Source organism: Stegostoma tigrinum, chromosome 4, assembly GCF_030684315.1.
Source record: "Stegostoma tigrinum isolate sSteTig4 chromosome 4, sSteTig4.hap1, whole genome shotgun sequence".
Classification (NCBI taxonomy): domain Eukaryota; kingdom Metazoa; phylum Chordata; class Chondrichthyes; order Orectolobiformes; family Stegostomatidae; genus Stegostoma; species Stegostoma tigrinum.
In genome coordinates, this window is record NC_081357.1 from 6,023,223 (window position 1) to 6,048,831 (window position 25,609).

The 25,609-nt window shown below is 43.4% G+C and overlaps 1 protein-coding gene across 1 annotated transcript in view; it reads left to right on the top strand.

The window, feature by feature from the left end:
• The window catches only part of LOC125452340 (dynein axonemal heavy chain 8-like), a 1,165,100-nt gene that overhangs the window by 22,669 nt on the left and 1,116,822 nt on the right, over positions 1 to 25,609 (top strand). Inside the window, exons 3-4 of the mRNA XM_059645122.1 lie at positions 10,269 to 10,403; positions 19,893 to 19,977. Coding sequence (XP_059501105.1) covers positions 10,269 to 10,403; positions 19,893 to 19,977 — 220 coding nt within the window. The remainder of the gene's footprint in view (positions 1 to 10,268; positions 10,404 to 19,892; positions 19,978 to 25,609) is intronic.

The window sequence follows — 25,609 nt, forward strand, 5'->3', positions numbered from 1 at the left end:
TGTCCAATCTGTCTAACTTGCACACCTTGGGACAGTGGAAGGAAACCCGAGCACCCACTAGAAACCAAGACAGACACAAGGAGAGCATACAAATTCCATGCAGTCTGGAATTGAACCCCTGGTGCCTGATGCTGTGAGACTGCATTGCTAGCCACTGTGCCACTGTACTGCCCTGCATTCGTGCATCTCACTCCTGCAACATGCCTACTCAAATAAGGTCTGAAGGAAATGTGTGACAATGTCTTTTCCCTTGCAGCCACTTCAAGAATGGAGGGTGGTGGCACAGATTCCGGGCCTTCATGAAGGATCTCACAGGTTGTGCCGTTTTCACCACCAGCCAAGCTGCATTTTTGTGTTAGAAAGTTCTAGCAATGATGCATTCCGTCAATTAAAAAGATATTCTGTTCTCTGTTCTCTTCTTTTCTGGTCTGGCCAAATGCCTTGGACAATCTGTGCGGGGAACCAACCGACAGGATTAACCCTCTCCTTTTGCTGCTGGTCTTAAGGACACTATTTGTTAACAACTGCCTGATAGACATATGGTCAGAATTTTTCCATAATGGACAGGTGATATGGAATAGTCCATCTCTTTGGAGTGTTCCATGGCAACGAAACCAGGCCTATCCCATAACACTGGGACAGGTAGAACCTCAGCACATAGAGATACTGTTTGTTTGCATACTGAGGGTCTGTACACAGCTTGATACATCCCCACACAAAGGTGGCCTTTGGATGACGGTGACATTGGGTATGATTTTAATCCCCACCTTCCCATTCAAGAGCCTTATACATGGTGTCCCTGTGGACAAAGTCTGTCTTTGAACTCCAGGTGAAGTGGAACATGGATCAGGGTACTACAGTGTTGTAGACGTGCAGCAGAAATGACACCCCTCATCCCTGATGTTCAGGTTTTTGCCTGCAGTGGAGTGAGAGTGGTGCTCATTTCTGGTCAGTTTGTGTTTCATTTTGGTGATACACTGCTCTTGAGTTGTTTTTTATTTTTGTTGGCACGTTCCCCTGGCCCCTCAACCATACATCTAGCACCTCCAGAGAAGCAAACCTGATGGTGATGGCATAAAAGATTGGTTGACACAGTTCCCAGAGAGCAGGGCCATGTTCTTGCCTGAATTTATTTTGGCTCATGAGGCTAGTGGAAACTGGTTGCAGATGTGAATGACTGACAGTGGATCTGAACATACAATGGTGACAGCATCAATTTATAGGGAGACTTTGACCTGCAGGCCTCCATTGCCTGCAATAGCCAACCCCCTCGGACTTGTATTCTTCTCGATGGATTTGACAAGAGGCTCAATACAACACAAATAAGGTGAGAGAGAGAGAGAGAGAGAGAGAGCAGGTCTGATTGGGGAGCTTTGATTGCCACCCATTGATTGAGACTGCATGACTAACTCTGATGTAGAGTAGTCGATCCAAGTGGGGATTCTCCCTAAAGGCCATTTCGGGGAACCCACCTAGGTGTGCGATATCCTGTCAGATCTCCTGGTCCAGGCTGATGAGGGCGATCACCCTGAGGAGGACGAGGCTGTCAGCAATTTTCCTGCCTGCTATAACAAGTTTGATTGGGGTGGATCACCAATCTCCGAGCAGACCTGATCTGGTTGGCAATGACTTTAGGATTTTATAATCCACATTCAACAATATTCATTTACCAGATGTGGGTGTCACTGGATAGGCCAGCTTTCATTGTCTGTCCCTAATTGTCCAGAGGACAGTGGACAGTCAACTACATTGGTGTGGCCCTATAGTTGCATTTAGGCCTGACCAGATGAGAATGGTAGATATATACTCATGTAAAAGCCAATTTTTTTAGACTTTTTTTGAAAAGGTTAACTTAATGGGGTTGACTAATACATGGAGACTATTTATGAGGGGTTGAAAATACCATATCATTAGCAGAAGCCCAGTTGAGTTTGAAATTTAAAAAAAAGAATTACAGTAATTACTGTAATATCTTCTAATTCAGCAGGCAGCTTTTGTGTAATCTTAGTACATCAGCAAAGAACTAAGTCATGCCGTTTAATGAATCATGCGCGCTATCTAGCACTTGCCTTAAAATCCAAAATTTCACCCTTCTTTGATTTATTTCATGCAAGGATTTGGTTGGCTTCACAACTAACACATTTTTCCATTTTGACGACTTTCAAGTACCCATTCAACAGCTTTCTCAAATTGTGGCCGCTTGCTCGGTTTACCTCAAATTTTTGTTTTGGCAATGCTTGAAGTTGGTTCGATATCTTTCTGCAGTCTGCCTGAAGTTTTTCTGAAACACAAAGTTCTCTTGCTGCTACACAGTTGTTTGTGATCTCCGCTACTTCAATAACTTTCAGTTTAAATGGTGCTTTTTTTTTTTGTTTTTTTGTCTGGAGGTCATTTTTACTCAAAATGAAGAAATTTCAAAGCACGTAGCATGAAAAAAAATTCATTTCCTCGCTGTAACATTTATGTACAGGACAATACCTTAACTGACAAATGTTGATCTGTTGTCTGTGAAGAACTAGGTTCAACTTTTACATGAGAGATGGAATATTGCAGACTTTTGACCAAAAATAGGGGTTGACATTTACACGAGTTTGATTTTGATTTTGACTTTTACTTGATTATATACAATAAATTAGCTTCTTCATCTGGTCTCGTTTGATATGGCAACTAGCACAACACAACTTTTTAGTGTGAAAACAGTTTGGTCAAAGAAGTTGACTCCTGTTGGGAGTTTTCTATAGATCTCCGAATAGTTCCAGATATGTAGAGAAAATGATAGCAAAGATGATTCTTGATAGGAGTGAGAGAGACAGGGTAGTTGTCATGGGGGACTTCAACTTTCCAAATATTGACTGGGAACACTATAGTTCGAGTACTATAGATGGGTCAGTTTTTCCCTAGTATGTGCAGGAGGGCTTCCTGACACAGTATATAGACTGACCAACAAGGGGCGAAGCCACATTAGATTTGGTACTGGGTAATGAGCCTGGCCAGGTGTTAGATTTGGAAGTAGGTGAGCATTTTGGTGATAGCGATCACAATTCTGTTGTGTTTAATTTAGTGATGGAAAGGGATAGGTGTATACCACTGGGCAAGAGTTATAGATGGGGAAAGGCAATTACAATGAGAGTAGGCAAGATTTAGGGAGCATAGATGGGGAAGGAAACTGCAGGGGATGGGCACATTAGAAATGTGGAGCTTATTCAAGGAAAAGCTCCTCTATGTCCTCGATAAGTACGTACCTGTCAGGCAGGGAGGAAGTTGTAGAGCTTGGGAGCCGTGGTTTACGAAAGAAGTGGAATCTCTCTTCAAGAAGAAGAAGAAGGCTTATGTTAGGATGGGATGCGAAGGCTCAGTTAGGGTGCTTGAGGGTTACAAGGTAGCCAGGAAAGACCTAAAGAGACAGCTCAGAAGAGCCAGGAGGAGACATGAGAAGTTGTTGGCGGATAGCATCAGGGTAAACCCTAAGGCTTTCTACAGGTATTTAAGGAATAAAAGAATGATGAGAGTAAGATTAGGGCCAATCAAGGATAGTAGTGGGAAGTTGTGTGTGGAGTCAGAGGAGATAGGGGAAGCACTAAATGAATATTTTTTGACAGTATTCACTCTAGAAAATGACAATGTTGTCGAGGAGAATACTGAGATACAGGCTACTAGACTAGGTGGGATTGAGGTTCACAAGGAAGAGATATTAGAAATCCTACAGAGTGTGAAGATAGTAAGTCCCCTGGGCCGGATGGGATTTATCCTAGGATCCTCTGAGAAGCCAGGGAGGAGATTGCCGAGCCTTTGGCATTGATCTTTAACTCGTCATTGCCTACAGGAATAGTGCCAGAAGACTGAAGGATAGCAAATGTGGTTCCCCTGTTCAAGAAGGGGAGTAGAGACAACCCTGGTAATTAAAGACCAGTGAGCCTTACTTCAGTTGTTGGTAAAGTGTTGGAAAAGGTTATAAAGGATAGGATTTATCATCATCTTCAAAAGAATAATTTGATTAGGGATAGTTAGCACAGTTTTGTGAAGTATAGGACGTGCCTCACAAACCTTATTGAGTTCTTTGAGAAGGTGACCAAACAGGTAGATGAGAGTAAACCGGTTGAAGTGGTGTATATGGATTACAGCAAGGTGTTCGATGAGGTTCCCCACAGTAGGCTATTGTACAAAATGCGGAGGAATGGGCTTGTGGGAGATATAGCAGTTTGGATCAGAAATTGGCTTGCTGAAAGAAGACAGAGGGTGGTGGTTGATGGGAAATGTTCATCCTGGAGACCAGTTACTATTGGTGTACCGCAAGGGGCGGTGTTGGGTCCACTGCTGTTTGTCATTTTTATAAACGACCTGGATGAGGGCATAGAAGGATGGGTTAGTAAATTTGCAGACGACACTAAGGTTGGTGGAGTTGTGGATAGTGATGGAGGATGTTGTAGGTTACAGAGCGACATAGATAAGCTACAGATCTGGGCAGAGAGGTGGGAAATGGAGTTTAATGCAGACAAATGTGAGGTGATGCACTTTGGTAGGAGTAACCAGAAGGCAAAGTACAGGGCTAATGTAGTGTGGATGAGCAGAGAGATCTCGGTGTCCTTGTACAGAGATCCTTGAAAGTTGCCACCCAGGTTGACAGGGTTGTTAAGAAGGCGTACAGTGTTTTAGCTTTAATTAATAGAGGGATCGAGTTCCGGAACCAAGAGGTTATGCTGCAGCTGTACAAAGCTCTGGTGCAGCAGCACTTGGAGTATTGCGTACAGTTCTGGTCACAGCATTATAAGAAGGATGTGGAAGCTATGGAAAGGGTGCAGAGGAGATTTACTAGGATGTTGCCTGGTATGGAAGGAAGGTCTTACGAGGAAAGGCTGAGAGACTTGAGGCTGTTTTTGTTAGAGAGAAGAAGGTTGAGAGGTGACTTAATTGTGACATATAAAATAATCAGAGGGTTAAATAGGGTGAATAGGGAGAGCCTTTTTCCTAGGATGGTGACAGCGAGCACGAGGGGCCACAGCTTTAAATTGAGGGATGAAAGATATAGAACAGATGTCAGAGGTAGTTTCTTTATTCAGAGAATTTTAAGGGTATGGAACGCTTTGCCTGCAACAATAGTAGATTTGCCAACTTTAGGTACATTTAAGTCGTCATTGGACAAGCATATGGACGTACAAGGAATAGTGTAGGTTAGATGGGCTTGAGATTGGTATGACAGGTTGGCACAACATCGAGGGTCGAAGGGCCTGTACTGTGCTGTAATGTTCTATTATTCTTGGGTCTGTTGAAGGCGTATATTTGTGTACTTGCATAGATCAGTAATTTGGGTTTGAATCAATGTAATATGTTCTGTTCTGGAAGTGCTCTGAATAAATTCCATTCAGTCTTAGATTGTATTTTTCTGACTATTCATCTGCCTCATTAGCAATGGTCTATAGTTTGTGAAGTTGGGAGTTAGAGTCCTGGCTCCTGTTATAGCCCCCTCATGTAACTGTTGTCCCAGATCCTGGTTGCATCTGATCTTGATTGACTCTCTTGTCACATTTACCAAAATGCAGTAAAAAGCTTTGTTCCCGAGCTAACAAGGTGTAGAGATGGATGAACACAGCAGGCCAAGCAGCATCATAGGAACAGGAAGGCTGACACGTTTCTGATGAGAGGTCTAGGCCCGAAACGTCAGCTTTTCTCTCCTATGATGCTGCTTAGCCTACTGTGTTCATCCAGCTCTAAACCGTGTTATTTCGGATTCTCCAGCATCTGCAGTTCCTATTATCTCTTGTTCACGAGTTATACAGGCATATCCCAGCAAGCAACAGATGTACAAATCAAAAAGATTTAGAGGCCTGCAGGTGACGTTATTTGAGGCCAGAGTCCATTCAACAGTCTGTTACTGACCAGAAAGAAGCTGTTACTGAACCTGCTCATGCATGTGTTCAGGCTTTTTTATCTTCTGCCTGGCAGAAGAGGTTGTAGGAGGTCATTACCAGGGTGTGATGGGTCTTTGTTGCCTGCCTTTCTTTTGCAGCGAGCCATGTAAAAAGAGTGCATAGATGGAAGGTTGGCATCTGTGATGGCCTAGGCTATGAACAACACCTTCTACCCAGGACCAGAAGTAACTACAGAGCAGTTGCCATACCAGGCTGTAATGCAGTTGGAAATGGTGCATCTGCAGAAGTGGGTGAAGGATCTTTTTTTTTAAATGGACGTGTCAAACTTCCTGAGCTGCCTGGACGGAAAGAAAAGGGCATTGTTGTGCCTTCTTCACTGTTGCATTCATATGAGAAGTTCAGGGCAGGTCGTTGGTTTCATCACTCCGTCACTGGATGCTCTTTACTCTCAACCTTAGTTCTGTTGATGTACGTGGGGGCGTGTTCTCCTTTCTTCCTAACGTTGATGTTCAGTTCTTGAGTTTTGCTAGCCTTCAGCGACAAATTGCACCACGTCACCAAACTGTCAATCAAAGCAATCTGTCTTCTGTATTTTAACTCACTGCTGTTAAATGTCTGTCCCACTATGGTGGAGTGATCAGTGAACTTGTTGAATGGCATTCATTTGGAATTTGGCGACACAGTCATAGATGTACAGGGCTTGGGATTTTGGGCTTTCCTCTTCTTCCTGGCACTTTGTTGACCTCATTATATGGTCTTTCCTTCTCCGTGACAGATGATCAGAAAATTTCAGACTCTCAGCTTCTTTAAGTGCAAGTAGCGTTCATTGACTTTTGACCCTGTTGAGTTTTGATCTTATTGGGTTTTGATCTTATCGTAGTTATTGCCATATATCCATCTCCATCCATATCCAATTTATTATTGTAGTGCAGAAATTTGAACTATATAACTGCACAGTGGGTGCATTGGTTGTAATTCCTTGGACTCTGGAAAGCTGCCAACCTTCCAGTACTTAGCAATGTGACACTTCTATTCAAAAAGTGAGGGAGGCACAAAGGAAATAACTACAGGACAATTAGTTGAATGTCAATCATGGAAAAATTCTTGGAATCAATTATTAAGGGAAGGGAACCAGCAGAAGTGTTATATTTTGGACTTCCAGAACATGTTTGACAAGGTAGGTAACAAAAAGCTAAGTCTAAGAACCAGTGGGGATAGAGGTAATATGTTGTTGTGGATAGAGAACTAGCTAATGGGCAAGAAACAGTGAATGGGGATAAGAGGTTCTTTTTCTGGTTGGCAACCATGTAATCAGTAGGTTCGATAGGAATCAGTATTGGAAGTGCAGCTGTTTACAATAATTTGACTTGGGTGGAAGAATGAACGTACAGTAGCCAAAAATAGATAGAATGGCTCTCGTAATATGCCTGTGATAGATTAAGTACGTGGAGGAAAAAGTTGGCAAATGGAATATAATGTTGGGAAAATGCAAAGCTCTTCATTTTAGGAGAACAAAATAATGGAGTTTTATTTAAGTGTGGGAAAAATTGCAGAAAGCTGCAACACCAAAGCAATTTAAGACAACAAAGTGTGAAGCTGGATGAACACAGGCCAATCAGCATCTCAGGAGCACAAAAGCTGATGTTTAGGGCCGAGGCCCTTCTTCAGAGAGGGGGAATGGGGAGAGGGTTCTGAAATAAATAGGGAGACAGGGGGAGGTGGACTGAAGATGGAGAGAAAAGAAGATAGCTGGAGAGAAGAGTATAGGTAGGTAGGGGATACGTCAGTCCAGGGAGGATGGACAGGTCAAGGAGGCGGGTTGAGGTTAGTAGGTAGGAAATGGAGGTGCAGCTTGAGGTGGGAGGAGGGGATAGGTAAGAGGAAGAACAGGTTAGGGAGGCGGGGACAAGCTGGGCTGGCTTAAGGATGCAGTGGGGGAGGGGACGAGCTGGGCTGGTTTTGGGATGCAGTGGGGGAAGGGGAGATTTACCTCCTCCTCCTCCTCCCACTCACCCTCCTGCAAAAATTCCATCCCCTATTCCCAATTCCTTCGCCTCTGTCATATCTGCTCCCAGGATGAGGCATTCCACTCCCGCACATCCCAGATGTCCACATTCTTCAAGGGCCGCAACTCCCTCCCCCACCCCCGCAGTGGTCGAGAACGCGTCTCCCGCATTTCCCGCAACACATCCCTCACACACCGCCCCCGCAATAACCTTTCTAAGAGGATCCCCCTCGCCCTCACATACCACCCCACCACCCTCCAGATACAACACATCATCCTCCTGACACTTCCGCCATCTGCAATCCAACCCCACCACCCAAGACATTTTTCCATCCCCACCCTTGTCTGCCTTCTGGAGAGACCACTCTCTCCGTGACTCCCTTGTCCACTCCACAGTCCCCTCCAACCCCACCACACCCAGCACCTTCCCCTGCAACCACACGAAGTGCTACACTTGCTCCAACACCTCCTCCCTCACCCCATCCCATACCCCAAGATGACTTTCCATATTGGCAGATGTGCAAGTGAACATCTGCTTAGTGTGGTTTACTGTTTCCACTGTGCCCGCTATGGCTTCCTCTACATTGGGGGAAACCAAGCGGAGGCTTTGGGACCGCTTTGCAGAACACCTCCGCTGGGTTCGCAATAAACAACTGCACCTCCCAGTCGCGAACCATTTCAACTCCCCCTCCCATTCTTGAGACGACATGTCCATCACGGGCCTCCTGCAGTGCCAGAATGATGCCACCCGAAGGTTGCAGGAACAGCAACTCGTATTCCGCTTGGGAACCCTGCAGCCCAATGGTATCAATATGGACTTCACAAGCTTCAAAATCTCCCCTCCCCCCACTGCATCCCCAAACCAGCCCAGCTCGTCCCCTCCCCTCCCACTGCAACCAGCCCAGTTTGTCCCTGCCTCCCTAACCTGTTCTTCCACTCACCTATCGCCTTGTCCCACCTCAAGCCGCACCTCCATTTCCTACCTACTAACCTCATCTCGCCTCCTTTGACCTGTCCATCCTCCCTGGACTGACCTACCCCTCCCTCACTATACTCTCCTCTCCACCTATCTTCTTTTCTCTCCATCTTCGGTCCGCCTCCCCCTGTCTCCCTATTTATTTCAGAACCCTCTTCCCATTCCCCTCTCTGATGAAGGGTCTAGGCCCGAAACGTCAGTTTTTGTGCTCTTGAGATGTTCTTTGGCCTGCTGTGTTCATCCAGCTTCATACTTTGTTATCTTAGATTCTCCAGCATCTGCAGTTCCCTTTATCTCTGAACACAAAAGCGATTTGATACTTGTGTATGAAACCACATAAAGCCACTGCACAGGTGTAGCAGGTAATCAGGAAAGCTAATAGAATGTTGGCCCTCATTTCAAGGCGTTGGGGTAAAAGAACAGGGAAATCTTACTGCAACTGTACACAATGTTAATAAGAATAAATTTGGAGTACTGTGAATAGCTTTGGTCCCTTATTTCAGGAAAGATATCATGACATCAGAGGTAGTTTATAAAAGGTTCACACAATGATCCCCAGTGGGGAGGGGTTGCTTTATGAGCAAGGGCTAAACAGGTTGGGACTGTACTTCTCTCATTCTTCTTAATTCCAAGATGAAACTCATTGAAACATGTACGATTCTTAAAGGGCTTGACAGGCTAAATGCTAGAGGATGTCTCCCTTATGGGAGAGTCTACCACCAGAAGGCATAGCCCCAGAATTAGAGGCGTGCCAATTTAAGACAAAGATTAGGAGGTATTCTTCTATCAGAGGGGTGAGAGTCTCTGGAAATTGCCACAGATAGGTTTGGGCACAATTCTTGTGTATATTTAAGGCTGAGATACATTCTGGTTCAGTAGGGGAATCAACAGCTACGGGGAAGGGGCAGGAAACTGGACATGAGAAATATCGGACTAGCCATGCTCATATTGAATGCTGGAGCAGGTTTGAGAGCCTACTCCTGTTCCTATTTCTTATCATCTTGTAACAAGGCCAGACTCTCAACTCATTTATAGATTCTTCCTTTTGGGTTCAGTGCTACTTTTTTACAGTGCAGTATTCCACTACACTTCTTTCAGTTTTTCAGACATAGCTGATCAATTGCTTAAGGATATTTGCAATTGTCTTTTCTTATTTTCAATTGCAGCACATATTATGGTTTAGATGCGAAGCTCGTTCTGGATATGTTGGATCCTTCAATTGACTATAACTGAGAACATTGTTGTCTTGGCTTAAAGGATTTTTTTTTGTCTTTTGTTGTTCTTCCTCTTGATTTCTGAAATATCACAGGAGCAATATCCAGGATGTTCTCAAAATAGGGGTATTGGTTAAAGATTCCTTGCTTGTATTCTTAAAAGTGTATTGGATTAATCTATTTTGTGTTTCACTTTTGACTTTAAGGCAAGACACAGAGAAGCTAGGGAGAGAAGAAAATTGAAACTTGATCAAGCACATCGATACCTTATTGACATCTTGGCTGAAAGACTGCAGTTGCCGAAAAATGAAGTTGAGGAATTTATTTTGGATTCCTTATCTGTAAGTCATTATGGATGATCCATTCCAACATCAGACGGGGCTAGTCAGCCCATAACTGGGTCCTCCCACTGTAATTCCGCCTGTCCCACTCCCCTTCTTGATTCCTTTTAACCCTATCAGTTTATTTCCTTCAAGCCAAAACAGCAAACCTGTGTTCCCTGGTCCCTCTTTAGTATTAGTTAACTGCCATAGTTTCTCTTTGTCTTCTGAACTCAAATCTGTCATAGCCCTTGGAGTTTTGTCAAATCACCCCTCAAACACAAAGAAAATCAGAAATTGCTGGAAAAACTCAACAAGTTGGGCTGCATCTGTGGAGAGAAAGAAGCAATAACTATCCCTGAAACACATTTACCCCAAAAAACAGACTTTGGCAGGAAGGAATGAAAAGCAGCATTTTATTTAGATGGAGAGAAATAGCAGACCTGCTGAGGTACAGAGGCATCTAGGCGCTGCAGTGTAAGAATTTAGTTTTCATGTGCAGGCACAACAAGTCACGAGGAAGACAAATTGAATATTGCTACATCTGCTACTTATTGTGAAGGCAGTGAAGTTTAGACATAGTGCTGTGTTGCTACAGTTGTACAAGATTGTTGGACCACATTCTTTTTAGTTTCTGGATGCCAGCATCACTGGCAAGGCAAACATTTGTCCATCATTAACTGCCCTTGAACTGAATGGCTTTGTAGAATCATAGAGCCATACAGTATAGAAGAGGCCCTCTGGCCCATCAAGTCTGGACTGCAAAAATATGCTACTTCCTGCACTAGGCTCATAGCTTTGAATATTATGACATTTGAAGTGTTCATCCAAGTACTTTTTGAAGGTTATGCGATTTCTTGCCTCAATTATCCTCCCAGCAAGTGTGTTTCAGATCCCCACTGCCTTCTGGATAAAAGCATTTTTTCCCTGAAATTCCCTCAAAACCTCCTGCTTTTCATAGCAAAAGTTATGCCAACTTGTAATTGACCCTTCAACTAAAGTTCTGTACAGCTCCAACATGAGTTCCCTGTTTTATAATCTATGCCCTGGCTGATGAGGACAGGCATCCCAGTTGTCTTTCAGGGATCTGTGGACAAGTACCTCAAGATCAGTTCTACGCCCCTGAGTTTCTAGTGTCCTGCCATTCAATGAGTACTCCCTTGTCTTGTTCCTTTATGCAAACTGCATCATTTCACATTTATCAGTATTGTCTCTGATGTTGAATTGCCCATCTGACCAATCCTTTATATCCTCCTGTAACCTAACACCTTCCTCCTAATTGTCAACTACCTGGTCAATCTTTGTCATCACAAACTTACTATGATACCCGCTGCATTCCCATGAACGAACTTCTATATTCACTACTCCATGCATCTTCTCCCCCACAGCCTCTCACTCACAGATAAGTGGGCCTGAATGCTTGGCTTGCTAGGCTTTTGTAGAGGGAGTAAGGAGTCAGTCAAACTTCTGGACCCAATTGCTGTAGGCCGGATTGGGCAAAGATGAGAAATTCCTTTCCCTAAAGGACATTTGTGGACCAAATGGGCTTTTGCATCAGTCAGTTCTGGTTCTGTGGTAAACCTACTATTGGCATTTTTTTTTCAAACATTCCCAATTTATTAATAAATTTCTCTCCCACGAGGAATTTGAGCCTCTGCCCTCACGGCAATAAATCAGGACCTTTTTGAAATATCGGTCTAGTGACGTGACATTACTACAACACCACTATATCCCTGTAGGGCACTCTAGTGTACCGTGTAATTTTAGTTTCCTTATTGACGAAAAGGTGTTAATGCATTGGAAGCAGTTCAGAGAAGATTCATTTGACTGACTGGGATGAGGGAAATTTGCTCTGAGGAAAGGGTGTAGTTATCTTTATTGAAGTTTAGAAGTGTAAGATGTAATTTTAAGACACAAGATCCTACAAGCATTTGACAAGATGAACGTGAAAAGGCTGCTCTCCTTATGGGGTTTAGGACAGGTTGACACAGTTTAATAATGAGATCTGCAGTTTAATTTGGCATTGTGGTGGAATCTTCTGAGCCCATCCCAGAACATTTAGAAGGTAATAAAAACAAAGTTGCTGGAAAAGCTCAGGAGGTCTGGCAGCACATGTGGGGGAGAAAACAGCATTAATGTTTCGGGTCTGTTGACCCTTCCCCAGAACTGATGGTGGCTGGGAAAATGTCAGCTTTATATGCAGAAAATCAGGAGGTAGGTGGGATAGGGAGTAAATAGGAAAGAGCCCAATGAGAGAGAAAGACAGTTGGACAGACAAAGGAGTTACTAATGATCAGGCTGGGAGGGTGAGCAGTTGTTAATGGGGACTGTTCATGACTAACAACAGAGGGTGCGTAGTGGCAGGCTATGTGGTAACAAGGTCTGGTGTGTGGAGTGGGGGGCTGGGACTTGGGAGAGTTTAGGCCCTAAAATTATTGAACTCCATATTGAGTCTGGAGGGCTGTTTGGTCTCCAAGTGGAAAATGAGGTGTTGTTCCTCCAGCTTGTGTTGGGCTTCACTGGAACACTGTAGCAAGCCGGAGACAGATGTTGACCAGAGAGCAGGGTGGTGCTTCGAAGTGGCAGGCAATGGGTAGTTCAGGGTCTTTTTTTTTTTTGCGAAGCAATCACCAAGTCTATGCTTTATTTCCCCAATGTAGAGGACACCACGTTGTGCACAGCAAATGCAGTAGACTAGATTCTTGGAAGCGCAGGTGAAGTGTTGCTTCACCTGGAAGATATGTTTGAGCCCTTGGATTCTGGGGAGGGAGGAGGTAAATGGGCAGGTGTTGCACCTTTGCCGGTGACAGGAGAAGGTGCCGTAGGGTTGTGGGGAGGTGATGGGGGTGAAGGCAGTGCGGACCAGGGTTTCCCGGAGGGAATGATCCCTGTGGAAGGCGGACAAGGGAGGGGAGGGGAATATGTGTCTGGTGGTGGCATTTTGCTGGAGGTGGCAGAAATGGCGACTGATGATCTTTTGGATGTGGATGCTGGTGGGTTGGTACGTGAGGATAAAGGGGATCCTATTGCTGTTGCGGGAGGGAAGCGAAGGGTTGAGGGCAGAAGTGCGGGACATGGGTCGGACCCGATTGAGGGCCCTGTCGACAATGGAGCTGGGGAAATCCTTGGCTGAGGAAGAATGTGGACATTTCGGAGGCTCCCTTGTCGTAGTTGGCCTCATCTGAACATATGCGATGGAGACGGAGGAACTGAGAGAATGGAATGGAGTCTTTACAGGAGGTGAGGTGTGAGGATGCATTGTCCAGGTAGCTGTGGGAATTGGTGGGTTTGTGATGGATATTAATGGCCAGTCTGTCACCAGAAATGTCAAGAAAGGGAAGGGAGGAGTCAGAGATAGACCAGGTGAAAGTGAGGGCAGGGTGGAAATTGAAGGTGAAATTGATGAAGTTTTCCAATTCTTGATGAGAGGGAAGCAGCACCGACGATATCATCGACGTATCGGTGAAAGAGTTGTGGGTGGGGGCCAGAATAGGATTGGAAAAGGAATGTTCCACATACCACACAAAGAGACAGGCATAACTAGAGACCATGCGGGTACCCATGGCAACCCCTCTTACCTGAAGAAAATGAGAGGAGTTGAAAGAGAATTTGTTGAGGGTGAGGACAAGCTCAGCCAGGCGGACGAGGGTGGTGGTGGGTGGGGATGGTTCAGGTTTTTGTTCCAGGAAGAAGCGGAGAGCCCTAAGACCTTCCTGGTGGGGAATGGATGTGTAAAAGGATTGCACATCCATGGTAAAGAGGAGGTTGCTAGAGCCGGTTAACTGGAAGCTGTGAAACCAGCATAAGGTGTCAGATGAGTCATGGTCGTATGTGGGTAGGGGTTGGGCCAGAGAGAAGACTGAGTCGAGGTAGGAAGAGATGAGTTCTGTGGGGCATGAGCAGGCTGAAAGAATGGGTCTACCTTTCATGGCCGTTGTGATTTATTTTGAAAGTTTGTGGGGCCAAGCTTTAGGATGAATGGGGTTTTGTGTACACGGCAGGCTGTATGACTGTACAAGATAAACAAGCTTCAGTTTAGAAGGTTAGGAGAGCTTTTTAAGCCAAAGGGAAACAGTCTCAGCTGAGAGACATAATTTTGTTTTTAATTTTACTTCGAGGTTTCGACAGTTTGAAAGTCCTTCGCCGAAGATGATTGTATAGAAGAATACTTCTGAGATGGGAAGGATACAGTAAATTGGGTTATCTTTAAGTAAGAAGTTAGTGATAGTATGAGACCACAGGTTTTGGGATAGAACCCTGAAGAGAATACTTAGTAAGTAAACCTCCAGCATTCCAGTGAAAACAAACCAAGTCTGATTTTCTGAAGAATGGCCCAAACCCAAAATGTCAGCTTTCCTGCTCCTCTGCTGCTTGCTCTGCTGTGTTCATCCAGCTCTACACCTTGTTATCTGCGAGTCTATCCAACGTTTCTTTGTAGCTAAAATCCCCCATACCAGGCAACATCCTGGTAAACCTTTTTCTGTGTTCTCACTGTGCGACAGCCACTCTTAGTGATACTGTCATGGACAGATGCAAGTCCAACTGACAGATTAGTAAGGATGAGGTCAAGTATGTTTTTCCCTCTTTGTTCCCTCACAACTGCCGCAGACCCAGTCTAGCAGCTACGTCCTTTAGAACCTAAACAGTGCGATCAGTAGTACTGCTGCCGAGCCACTCGTGGTGGTGGACATTGAAATCCTCCATCCAGAGTGAATTTTGTGTCTTTGCTATCCTCTGTGCTTTTCAACATTTGAGGAGTACCGATTCGTCAGCTGAGGGAGGACAGTCTGTGATAATCAGCAGGAAGTTTTCTTGCCCCTGCTTCACCTGAAGCCATGAGACTTGGTGGTGTCCGGAGTCAATTTTGAGGACTCCTAGAACAACACCTTCCTGACTATACACCACTGTGCCATCTCTGCGGGGTCTGTCCTGCCAGTGAGAGACAGGATATACCCAGGGATGGTGATGGTGGAGTCTGGGACATTGTTTGTAAGGTATGATTCTGTGAGTTTGACTATGTCAGGCTATTGCTTGACTAGTCTGTGAGACAGCTCTCCCAATTTTGGCACTACACCCCCAGATGTTAGTGAGAAGGCCTTTGCAGGGTTGACAGGGCTGTTTCTGCCATTATCTTTTCCAGTGTCTAGATCAATGCCAGGTGATCCGTCCGGTTTCATTTCTTTTGAGGCTTTTTAGCAATTTGCACAACTGAGTGGCTTGCTAGCCCAATTCAGAAGGTAATTGAGAGTCAACCAAATTGCTGTAGGGCCTGGAGTCACCTGTAGGCCAGACCAGGTGGCAGATTTCCTCCCCTGAAGGACATCAGTGAACCAGATGGATTTTCCGACATGGTGATCAGTAGCTTCTTAGTTCCAGACTATTTTTTCCCCCTTAATTATTGAATTCAAATTCCACCATCAGCCATGGTGAGATTCAGACATGGGTCCCCAGAACAGTAGTTGGGTTTCTGGATAACTAGTCTAGTGGTAATACCACTAGGCCATTGCCTACCCCATAAGTTCTGCACTCTGGCCAATACATCCACATCTTCCATATAATGTGACAACCACAATTGTACATTATGCTCCAGCTGAGGCCTTAAAAGAAGTTCAATATCACCTTCCTTGCTATTGTACACTATCCTGTTTATTAATAAAGTTGAGGGCACTGCATATTTTAGGAACTGTATGCTTTCTCCCCACATCTGCCACTTACAATGATTGGTTCCTGAAGAGGAAAGACATTGGGGTATGTGTCTATGTTTCTAGAAGGACTCCAAGGAACATGTAACGCAGCAACAGTTTCACAACTCACAAAGATAGAATAGGCAGATAAACATTCAGCAACTAAAATGTTTCAAGAGGGGATGAAGTATTGACATTCTGACCATTGAAGTGAATTTCTAAAAATGAAATTCAGTCATTCAAGTAATGTAGTAAGTAGGGTTAGTAAAGTGACACATCCAATAGAAACTGTTCATTGTAGAAAAAAAAGTCAGTTACGTCATATGCTGAAAAAGTATTACCATAGGCAAGAATATAAGGAGGAACAAGCATGACAGATGGTAAGAGAACTGGATGTTGACTGAGATTATCTATATTTTAAAAAGTGAAACATCATTCCAGTTTTGATCATCGGTGATATAAAGTGTCATCGACATTGCTGTCAAGCAGCAATTACTCAACAATTACCTTACAATAGTGCCCAATTTGGATTCCTCCAGGCCAATACATCTCAGGAGCACAAAAGCTGACGTTTCGGGCCTAGAACCTTCATCAGAGAGCCTCACATTTTATTATCTTGGAATTCTCCAGCATCTGCAGTTCTCATTATCTCTTCCTCCAGGCCAGCCCAGTTTGAATCCCCGGTATAGTTTCTGGTCAGTGATAACCCAAGGCTGTTGGTATTGGGGATTCTGTGATGGCAATGCCATTGAATGTCGAGGGCTGTGGTTAGATAGTCATTGCCTGGCATTTGTGTGGTAGAAGTGTTATTTTTTGGTTTTCAGCCTTGCCTGGATTTTGTCCAGGCTCGTTACATTTGGACGTGGACTGCTTCAGTATCTGAGGCAATAATAACTCAGTCATATTCATAAATTGGCTGGTTTGGATTTGTCCTGATTTTTGTGTACTGAATTATCTGGGCAAGTTCTACAATGGTAGATACCAGCATTGTTACTGTACTGGAAGAGTTTGACCTGGGAGTGGCAAGTTCTGGAGCCCAAGTCTTCAGTGGTGTTGCTGAAATCTTGTCAGGGCTCATTGCCTTTGCAGTGTCAGATGCTTCTAACAGTTTCTTTAATATTACTTGAAGTGAATCAAATTGGCTGAATACTGTTATCTGTGATGCAGGGGACCTCTGTAGGAGGCAGGTTAACCTGACCTGTCATTGGTAAGAATTTTAGGGTCCATTGTTAAGGATGAGCTTGCAGAGTATTTGGAAACGCATGGTCAAATAGGGCTGAGTCAGTACTGCTTCATCAAGAGGAATCATGCCTGAAAAATCTTGGAATTCTTTGAAGAGGTAACGAGCAAGTTAGACAAAGGAGAACCAGTGGACATGATCTATTTGGATTTCCTGAAGGCCTTTTGGCAGGTTGCCTCATAGGATCTGCTAAATAAGATAAGAGCCCATGGTATTGGGAACAAGGTACTGACCTGGAGAGGATTGGCTGATTGGCAGAAAGCAGGAAGTGAAGACAACCAGGCCTTTTTGAGGATGGCACCTAGTGACTAGCGGAGTTCCACTGGGGTCACAGATGATCTAGAGATGGTTTACAAGAATGATACCTGGACATCAGGGTACAAAAGGTGAGGTCACATGGAATCAGGATTAAGCTGGCAGGATGAATGTAGAATTGGCTTAGTCATAGGAGATGGAAGGATGCTTTTCAGAATGGAGGGTTATGACTAGTGGTGTTCCACAGGAATTAGTGCTAGGACCTCTGCTGTTTATGGTCTACATAAATGATTTGGAGGAAATGTTGGCTGGTCTAATTAGTAAGTTCATGAACGATACAAAGATTAGAGTTGAGGATAGTGAGTATGATTGTCAGAGAATACAGCAAGATATAGATCAGTTGGAGGCATAGGCTGAAAAATGGCAGGTGAAGTTTAATCTGGAAAAATTGAAGTAATGTATTTTGGAAGGTCAAGTGCAGATGGAAATTATATAGTGAATGGCAGAAGCCTTAGGATATTGATATGCGGAGGGGTCTGGGTGTGTAGATCCACAGATCATTGAAGGTGGCAATGCAGTTAGATAAGATAGTGGGGAATAAAAGGCTTATGGTATGCTTCCTTCCTTAGGGGCATTGAGTACAAGGATAAGCAAGTTATGCTGCAGCTTTATAGAACTTCATTTAGGCCACACTTGGAATATCGTGTACAGTTCTTCACCGCACTACCAGATGGACGTGGATGCTTTAGACAGGGTAAAGAAAAGGTTTACCAGGATGTTTTCTGGTACAGGGGATTTAAGCTAGGAAGAAAGGGTTGGATAGACTGGCTTTGCAGGATGTTGAAGGGTGAGCTGATATAATTTTGAATAGCATGGATTGAGTGGAATGTATCAGGCTTTTTGCCAAGGTAGAGGGGTCAGTCATGACAGGGTACAGGTGTGGGGGTAGGGCTGGGATATTTAAGAGATGTGCGAGGCACATATTTCACTCAAAGGGCCCCATGTTTGTGGAAGGGTGTGCTAGTCTTTTGGGTATGTCCAGATGAGGTTTACAAGAATGATCCTGGGATGAAAGGCTTGTTAATGTGAGCAACTGAGGATTCTGGCTCTGTACTTGATAGCGTTTAGAAGGATGAATTGAAATTTACACTGAGCCATGGATAGAGTGGGTGTGGACAAGATGTTTCTACTAGAGAGACTAGAACCTGAGGACATAGAACATGTAAAAGACATTTGGATGGATATATGAACAAAAGGTTTGGAGGGATATGGGCCAGGAGCAGGCAGGTGGGACTAGTTTAGTTTGGGATTATGTTTGGCATAAACTAGTTGGACCGAAGGGTCTCTTTCTGTGCTGTATTCCTCTTGGAGAAAGGATCAGCCCTTTATACTGAGATGAAGAGGAATTTCTTCAGCCAGAGGGTGCTTAATCATTGCAAGTCATTGGCTAGCACGAGGGGTCATAGTTTTAAGCTGGTTGGTGGAAAGTATAGAGGGGATGTCAGAGGCAGGTTCTTTACGCAGAGAGTTGTGAGAGCATGGAATGCGTTGCCAGCAGCAGTTGTGGAAGCAAGGTCATTGGGGTCATTTAAGAGACTGCTGGACATGTATATGGTCACAGAAATTTGAGGGTGCATACATGAGGATCAATGGTCGGCACAACATTGTGGGCTGAAGGGCCTGTTCTGTGCTGTACTGTTCTATGTTCTATGTTCTATTGCAACAGAAGGCTGTGGAGACTAAGTCATTGAGTGTATTTGAGATAGAGATAAATTCTTGATCGGTGAAGGGATCAAAGGTAATAGGGGGTGGGAGATGTCAGGAGAATGGGATTGAGAAGCATATCAGTCATGATTGTGTGCTGCACCATTCACTGGGCTGAATGACCTAATTCTGCTTCTATTTTCTTATGTCGTACAGTGACAGAAAAGTGTGCAGGTGGAAATGAGTCTTCATTCCAAGCTATGTACAGAGTTCTATGCCGTGTTGGTGCTGGGCATTACCCAGCAGCTTGGGTGTGTAATGTGCGTCTGAAGTCTCTTACAGGCTGGATCAAGTAAGGATGGTGGGCTTACTTCTCTAAATGATATAATTGAACCAAACAACAGAGGTTGAATAATTAAGTGGTTATATCGTTGTTTTGAGACTAGGCTTGAGCTCAAATATTAATTCTGTCTCTCTCTCCATATTGAGTTATTGAGGTTTTCCAGCACGATGTTCTTATATTAGCCTTACAATGTGTGCAGTGTTTGCCTTTTATTTAGTAAATCTGCTTATTTGAAATATAATTGTCACTTGAATAATAAATTAATCTCATACCTCTGTTGACAGCTTCAACCTTATGATGATTTCTTTTCGAAAGGAGGCAGAAAATCACTTATATATATATACCAAGAATCTGACCCACCAGGAATAGGTAAAACTTGAATTATAAGTTAAAATTAGACCGTGACTGTGCATGTGTAACCTGTTTAATAGCTTATATTAAAGATTATAGAAAAAAAACTTAATTTATTTATATTTACCTCCAGCTTCTACTTTACTTTTTTAAAATGGTGATGCTGATGGCACTAGGGGACAACTTTTAGTGTATGCCTTGAGCCATGGTGGGACAGACCCTGAAGGATGGTAGTGAGCAATAGTCTTTATAACAAAATGACAAAGAAATTTTTATATTTTATTAAATACAATTTTCAGTACAGTAGGAATTAAAGATATTACTGCTGGTTTTATACCAGGAACTTTAGGTGACCATATTTACCATTGATAGCATCTGTCCATCTTGCGAGAGGATGAACAGTACTTAGGAAATATGTTACTCCTGCATTGAATGTTATCAGGTGAGGTTGGAGAGGCTGATTTTGTGATTGATAATTCTTTCTGCACCTGGCACAAATGAGCACAGTTTATCTGGGATTGACCCTGCCATCGTCTCAGCTACTATTTAACTTTGTGAAATTGCACAGACAAAGGAGAAATATGCAAGTTTGTCAGGGTTATTCAGTAAATTTGATTGAAGGTTTGAAGTATCTGGCAATATTTCAGTACCATTTTGACTTTGGCATGTGTACATCTGGTAGCCTCACTTGGCAGGTTGGTGGCTGCCTTGAAAAGCAGCTCAAGCAGAATACTCAGTGGCTACCAAAAAGATATGCAGACCTGCGTCCATCAATTTAGCCACTGGTGCTCTGCATTAATGGCAAGAGGGGATTGATAGACCTTAATCTCACTCTGCCTTGATAAAAAGGGTCACTCAATGTGGTATTATTAGGCACCCAATGGTGGAATTGAAGCATAGAGGAACCCCAGAACTCATTTTTTTCAGGATACTCCAGAGATGCCTATCATGCTCACCTGCACTTTACCTGCAACACCAAACACTTTTGAAATTTGAATCTGTGGAAGGTAAGCCTACATGTGGACAGGAGACTCAGCGTGCCAGGACCCTCTAGCCTCAACACCACTGGAGTCATCTACTCAAAGCTCCAAGTTCAACAGGCTCCACTGTATTAAAAAAAGTGAAATATTATAGATGCTAGAAATCTGAAGCAAAAACAGAAAACACTGGAGAAACTCAGTAGGTCTTGCTGCATCTGTGGATAGAGAAAATGAGTTGATGTTTCAGGTTTTATATGAACTGAGGGTTCTGAAGAAAAATCCGATTCAAAACATTAACTCTTTCACTCTCTCCACAGATGCTGCCAGACTTGCTGACTTTCTTCAGCATTTTCTATGTTTCGTTTAGGCTTCACCACTGTGCGGACTCTGTCTATCCAAGCTGGGAATCCTGCAACGTTTATGGATGTAGTGCCAGGGACAGGGAAGATAAGTTTCTGAGGGCACATATTTGGCCTGGATGATGCATTATTTATTGTAAGTACAGTACCACATACATAAATATTTGCACTCTAAATTATCATGCGTCTAGTCAACTATCATTTTAGCTATAAAACCAGACAACAAGCTACAGAAGCTACCCTTAGCACCATACAATTTTGGAACATAAAATGTAGGAACTGTAGTAGACCATTCAGCTTATTGAATCCACTGTGTGATTCAGTGAGATGGCTGATTTGATAATCTTCAATTCCATTTTCCTGCTTTATCCCCATGATCCTTGTTTCCCTTACTGATGTAAAAGTTTGTCAATCTCAGCCTTGAATGTACTTAATGATTCAACCTCTACAGCCCTCTGTAGTGAAGCATTCCAAAAATTCTCCAGAGGAAAAACAGTACTCTGAAAGTATACCCTTCTGGACTTGGGACTATTCTGCAAGGCGATGCAATCTCTCTACACCCAGCCTGTCAGCTCCCCTAAAAATCTTATAGATTTCAATAAGGCCTCCTCTCATTCCTCTAAACTCCAGTTAGAACAAGACCAACCCACTCAACCTCTCCTCATAAGAAAATCCAGGATCAGGATGGTGAAATATCAACCATAAAATTTTCATTCACTTAACTTGAATATTCCCTTGCAACTTTCTTCTATGTATGTTACAATGCCCACCTAATTTCACTGGTATAATGATCTGTAAAGGAGATAGTTAACTAACATAAGTAATATTAACAGAAGATAATCAGCATAGAAGGGGAGAAAAAAGTGAAATATGTAATAATGTCTGAGACAGTTTGGATGAGTAGCTAAAGGGAAAGAGGACAGACAGGTAAATAGGAACGCAAAAAGAAATTGGATAATGTGTACTTTCCTCAATCCAACTTTTATTGTATAGATCAAGAGGTTGGTTAACTCAGTTGGCTGACAACCAATTTGCAATGCAGATTGAAGCCGTTAGTGAGAGTTTAATTCCTGCGCTGGCTAATGTTACCATAGAGGACTCCTCTTCTCAAACTCTTCCCTTCACCTGAGGAGTGGTGTCACTCAGATTAGACCACCCCCCAGTTATCCTTGTGACAGCAATCTATGGCCTGGTAGGACTGTGGTGATTTTACCTATTTTACCTTTTTTTTAGTTGTACACATCTACTCAGTGTGTCTTTTATGCATTTCCTGTTGTTTCCTCAAGCATTTTACAAGCCACATTATTTTGCCCTTGCTTTTCCAGCTTCTCCTCTTTGCATCTTTTTGGAGATTTGCTCACCAGTGTGATCTTCAGTTTTGACACAAATTCAAGGATACAAAAACTTTTGTCTTTTCTGCACGAATGATGCAAACACTGTTTCCGTCCAAAATGCCCTGTTTCTGTTTTACCAAAATTGACAGGTGGGAATGCTGCACAGAACGTTTCAGCAGACATTTAGAATCAGGAATGGCTCAAGTGCAACGAGACAGCATTTGCAATTCTGAAGTAGGGCCTAATCCAAAAAATTGATCTGCCTGATGTCTCTTAGGATTTGACAGAGTTAGTACAGTTCTTTTCCCTTGTGTCAGTCGGAACATGTCACTTTCCTAGCAGGCGATGGCCTCCAAACAGTAGAGGTATGAAAGAGAATGTTGAGGACAAGATAGAAATTAACAAGAGCCGGCTAAATAGTTAGGGCAGTGTTGGTAATTTTAGTACTAGACAGGGCACGTAAGAGCATGGCAGGAAGTAAGGGAGGTCTGAGCTAAGCTGCATTTATTTCAATGCAAGAGGCCTAACAGGTAAGGCAAATTAACTAGGGGCATCAATGGATACAAGGGAGTGAGTATTCATTTGTGAACACTGGTTGGCTGGCATTTATTGCCTTTCTCTAGCTGCCCTTAAAAAGGTGGTATTGAACTGCTGCAGCCCACCTGCTGTGAGTTAACCTACAGTGCCAATAGGGAGGAAATTCTAGGATTTTGCCCGAGTCACGGGGGTGGAACAGTGATATATTTCCAAGCCAGGGTGGTGAGTGGCTCGAAGGGGAGCTTGAAGGTGGTGGTGTTCTCATACGCCTGTTGCCCTGTCCTAGATGGAAGTGGTTACAGGTTATGATTCAGCACTGTTGGCGCAATGTACAACCTATTGCACCCTGTACCTGGGAGAAGCCAGTTATATTGGCAAAGCCTATGCCCAAGCTACAACATTGACTTCAGTATGGTAGATGCAATATAATGTGGATGAATGTGAAGTTATTCATTTTGGTAGCAAAAATAGCAGGGTGCATCTAAATGGCTATAAATTGAGTGAGGGGAAGGTGGAACAAGACCTGGGGGTCCTTGTGTACCAGTCACTGAAAGTGGACATGTAGGTGCAGCAGATGGTAAAGACTGGCCTTTGTTAAATGACTAACCCTGGCGGGTCTTATGGATATTGATATAGAACAGAACAGTACAGCACAGTACAGGCCCTTTGGCCCACAGTGTTATGCTGAGCTAGTATTCTACTAAGATCAGACTACCCTGCGTATTCTACATTTTACTATCTTCCATGTGCCTTTCCAAGAATCGCTTAAAAGTCTCTAAATTATCTGACTCCACTACCATTGCCAGCAGCACATTCTATACGCCCACTACTCTCTGTGCAAAGAACCTACCTCTGACTTCTCCCGTATACTTTCCTCCAGTCACCTTAAAATTATACCCCCTCGTAATAGTCATTTCCGTTGTGGGGAAAAAAGTCTCAGACTAATATAGGTAGATCTCCAGAGTTTACACTGTTCAAGCTCTGAGCATTGCTGGTATTTATATTATCCTTAGCATGGCTGACCACATCATCTAGATGTCTGTTCGTAATAGGCTGGATTTGATGCAGCGACCTGGCAATGACCTGCTGGGCTGATTTCAGTCATTATTTAATGCTTACTTTGGACATATGAGTCAATCATGCAAGCAAACCTCCCTTCTGTTGACACTATCTATACTTCTCACTGCCTGGGAAAGGCAGCCAGCATCATTAAAGACCCCTCCTACAGTAGTTATAACCTCTTACAAGTCCTTCCATCAGGCAGAAGATACAAAAGCTTAAACACATGGACTAACAGGTTCATGAATGGTTTCTTCCTTGCTGTTGTCAGACTTCTGAATAGACCTCTCAAATTTCAAATTTAATGTTGATCTTGCTTTGTATGCCTTCTTTGCAACTGTAACTTTGTATTCTTTATTCTTTATTCTGTTCAATCACCATATGATCTCTGTAGCTTATGATCTGCCTATACTGTGCACAAAATGTTTCACTGTACCTCAGTATGTGTGACAAGAATAAAATCAAATCCAATTATCTGTGTGCTGACACAACCAGAATGTCCTCCAGAGAAGTAATTATCTGCATTACTTTTCTAGGCAGGTGCCCAACAGCAAACATCAATCTTTTGTCCTCTTCTTTTTAAAACAGGCTGCTGTTTTCAAAAAAGGCAATTCTCAACTACAACTCAGTTCCAAACCAAAAATTGGAAAAGTAGAAGAAATGTAGTGATGGTCTCACAATCAAACTCTTAACTCCAGATTACTATTGAATTCAAATTCACCAACTGCAATTTGAGCTCTGGTCCTGTAAATGTTATCTAAGTCACTGCATTAGTAGTGGTAGCAATACTATCAGTAGATGTTGTATTCTCTGTGGCTGATTATCCAAGTCATTCTCTGTTCCTGCTTCTGTCCCTGTATCCATCTCCAACTTGAAAACATTCAATGTCTTGATCTCAACCACAGAATTCCACAAATTCAGTTCTTTCTTTTTGAGTGAAGAAATTTCTTCTCTCAGTCCCTAATGGCCTACCCCATATTCTGAGACTATGATACCTGTTCTGTGCTGCCCGATTATTGGGCACATCCCTCCTGCATTTACCCATTAAGTCATGGCAGTATCAGTGAGAGTGACTGCTGCACTTGTTCTTGTGGAGACATAGCCCTCCTTTCACATTGAGAGTACCCTTCATTGTGTTAGGGGCACCGTTGCTGTACTAAATGGTGCCCCACTTCAACAGATAAGACTGGACATCTGTGAGGCACAGTGGGCCATCAGCAGCAGCAGAATTTTATACCGACATAATCTGTAACTTCATAGCCTGGCACATGCCCTACTTAATCATTATCATCAAGCCAGAGGATCAGTCCAAGTTCAGTGGAGAGTAGAGAAGGGTATGCCAGGAGCAGCACCAGGCCAGCTTAAAAATGAGCTGTCAACC